Source organism: Spea bombifrons, chromosome 1 (assembly GCF_027358695.1).
Source record: "Spea bombifrons isolate aSpeBom1 chromosome 1, aSpeBom1.2.pri, whole genome shotgun sequence".
Taxonomy (NCBI): Eukaryota; Metazoa; Chordata; class Amphibia; order Anura; family Pelobatidae; genus Spea; species Spea bombifrons.
This window is the reverse complement of record NC_071087.1, coordinates 108,370,094-108,372,375: the sequence shown is the minus strand read 5'-3', so window position 1 is coordinate 108,372,375 and position 2,282 is coordinate 108,370,094. Positions and strand designations below refer to the sequence as shown.

Here is a 2,282-nt window from a genome sequence, read left to right as displayed (position 1 = left end):
GTATATGTGTGTTTATATACATATATGAGTGCTTATATATGTAGGTATATATATATGTTATGTTTTTTATTTTTTTCTCCCCCCGAATCCTTTCCTTCGTATATTATCGCAGAAGCCGTGAGACTGGAACCAGGTCTGGCCCGTGGCCCGGCTTTGTGTTTCGCGCTCCCACAATCCTCTGTGTCGCCATGTGCACCCCGGCCCATCGCCACCTCGTTTGCCTGCCGTGGAGGCCCCGCCCCCTCCGGCCATGACCCTCTGCCCTGCACGGAGCGGCTGATGGGTTAGCAGCCACCTGCAGGGCTGAGGCGCACGCAGTCTGCGGTAAGAAGAGCCGGAACCGGCCTGCGTTATACTTATCGCATGCATCCGCATTGCTGCTGATTATGGGAACGGGTTTTTCCTCGTCCTTGTTTCCCTCTGCAAGGGGGAGTTTATTGCGTTGCAGGTGCGCCGCACGGGGGACCGTTCCGTGCAGGTCCTGCTCGTGATCCGGGGCTGTTTTTTTTTTATATATTATTATTTAGAGAAACGAGCACCGAGCACACTAGGTTGTCATTCTATTACTCTGACGGATAGGGGGAGTGGGCTTATGATTCTTCAGTGCTTCACCCCGAACTAGTCTAAAAACACTGGAATGATTCAGATTCCGAGCCCTATGACGCTGAGTTGTAATAAATGCCTATCGCAGGGAAAGTTATTTTTAGATGTGCTGGTCCCATGATTCCATGGTCCACCCTAAATGGCTAATCAAGTTTTCCCCTCATTAAGAGTTTAATCAAGTGCCTTCAAACTGTCTCATCTCACTTCTCATCTGTCTAGTTGTAACAAGCTTGCCCATGTCTCGCTCGTCTGGCCCCATTGAGGTGGAGAGGAAGTTTGTCCCAGGGCCAGGTGTGGAGGACCACCTCCGTTCTATGGGAGCAGAGTTGCAAGATGAGATGGTGTTCCAAGATTCCTATTACGATACCCCAGACCTGCGCCTCACCCTGGCTGATCTATGGTTGAGGAGAAGAGGAGACACCTGGGAGCTCAAGCACCCACCTGTGCGAGGGGCACGGGGATTAACCGGCGCCTCCACCCAATACCAAGAGCTGAACTGTGAATCAGAAATTAGGCGCAGGGTGAGTGAGGAACTAGGTGTCCCATGTCCTCCAAGCTTGGAAAATCTGGACCTGGAAGAATTTGCGAGATTTGTGACAACAAGGCGTAGGTTCCTGCTAAGCCCACAAGATGGTTCTGACTTTAAAGCGGTGGTGGTGGATTTGGATACGACCGATTTTGGATTTGCCGTGGGAGAGGTGGAGGTTCTGGTTCAGACGCAAGAAGAGGTGCAAAACGCCATGAAGAAAGTGGAGGATATCTGCAGGCAACTGGGTAAGCGTGAAAAATAGAACACAAGCAGAATGGCTACTGAATTTGATGTTAGCCAATACTATATTATCCCTGCATATACTGAAGTGCTATTCCTAGGAATCTCAATCAGCTGGGGGGGATTGGAGTGATGCAATAGACAGCTATTTGGTAGATACTCTTCTCTGACACAAGCTTTGTTTGGAACATTCTAGAAAACATGACGAACATGAACACAACATTTCAAAGTGTATAAAGAGGCATTTTTGTTTGTCAACAACAATATTGCCTGGCTATATTTTTTTAAAATCAGTTTAGAATGATTAATGTATCAATTCAGAACAATGTCCACAAAAAAAGTGAAAAGTTCTATTTTTGTGTTACAGGCGTGCTGAGCGAGTCTCCAGTTCCAGGTAAAATGACAACGTTTCTGCAGCGGAATCGTGTTGAACATTACAGGCAGCTGCTGGAGGCCCATGTGCTTTAAAACCCGTTCTGCCACTCTTCACAGCACGCGGAATGCGACCACTACTCTTACAGTTACGTGCCCTTGCATGCCTTGTTTTCAGGTTTTGGCCTGACTTGGTAATTAAAAATATTGTATTAACCCTTTTCTACTCGATTACCACATCAGCAGACTCTTTGTATAAAATACCATTAACCCGAAATTTTAAAAAAATGTTCTGGAGTACAATCCAAGCAGTTTACAGAACAGTTTGGTAACCTATTTCTTCCCATTAACAGCTCTAATGTTATTGTAAATTTCTATTCATTTTACCGTGTCTCCTTTGCCAGCGATTGAGATCTTTTCTACAATGTTTGCAGCAAACAACATGTGAGACCGAAGCCAATCACAGCCCAGCCAATTTTGGCAGAGATCAAATCTGGATGGAATAGCTCTGATACTTATTTCTACTCCTATCCGGTTT

At 46.2% G+C, this 2,282-nt stretch overlaps 1 protein-coding gene across 1 annotated transcript; it reads left to right on the top strand.

Annotated features, from left to right (window-relative positions):
- The first annotated feature begins 257 nt into the window (after positions 1 to 257).
- THTPA (thiamine triphosphatase) lies at positions 258 to 2,052 on the top strand. The gene is made up of 3 exons (XM_053468252.1): positions 258 to 324; positions 823 to 1,377; positions 1,740 to 2,052. Exons 2-3 carry the CDS (start codon positions 840 to 842, stop codon positions 1,838 to 1,840), a joined length of 639 nt encoding a protein of 212 aa, XP_053324227.1. The 5' UTR covers positions 258 to 324; positions 823 to 839; the 3' UTR covers positions 1,841 to 2,052.
- Positions 2,053 to 2,282: the final 230 nt, after the last annotated feature.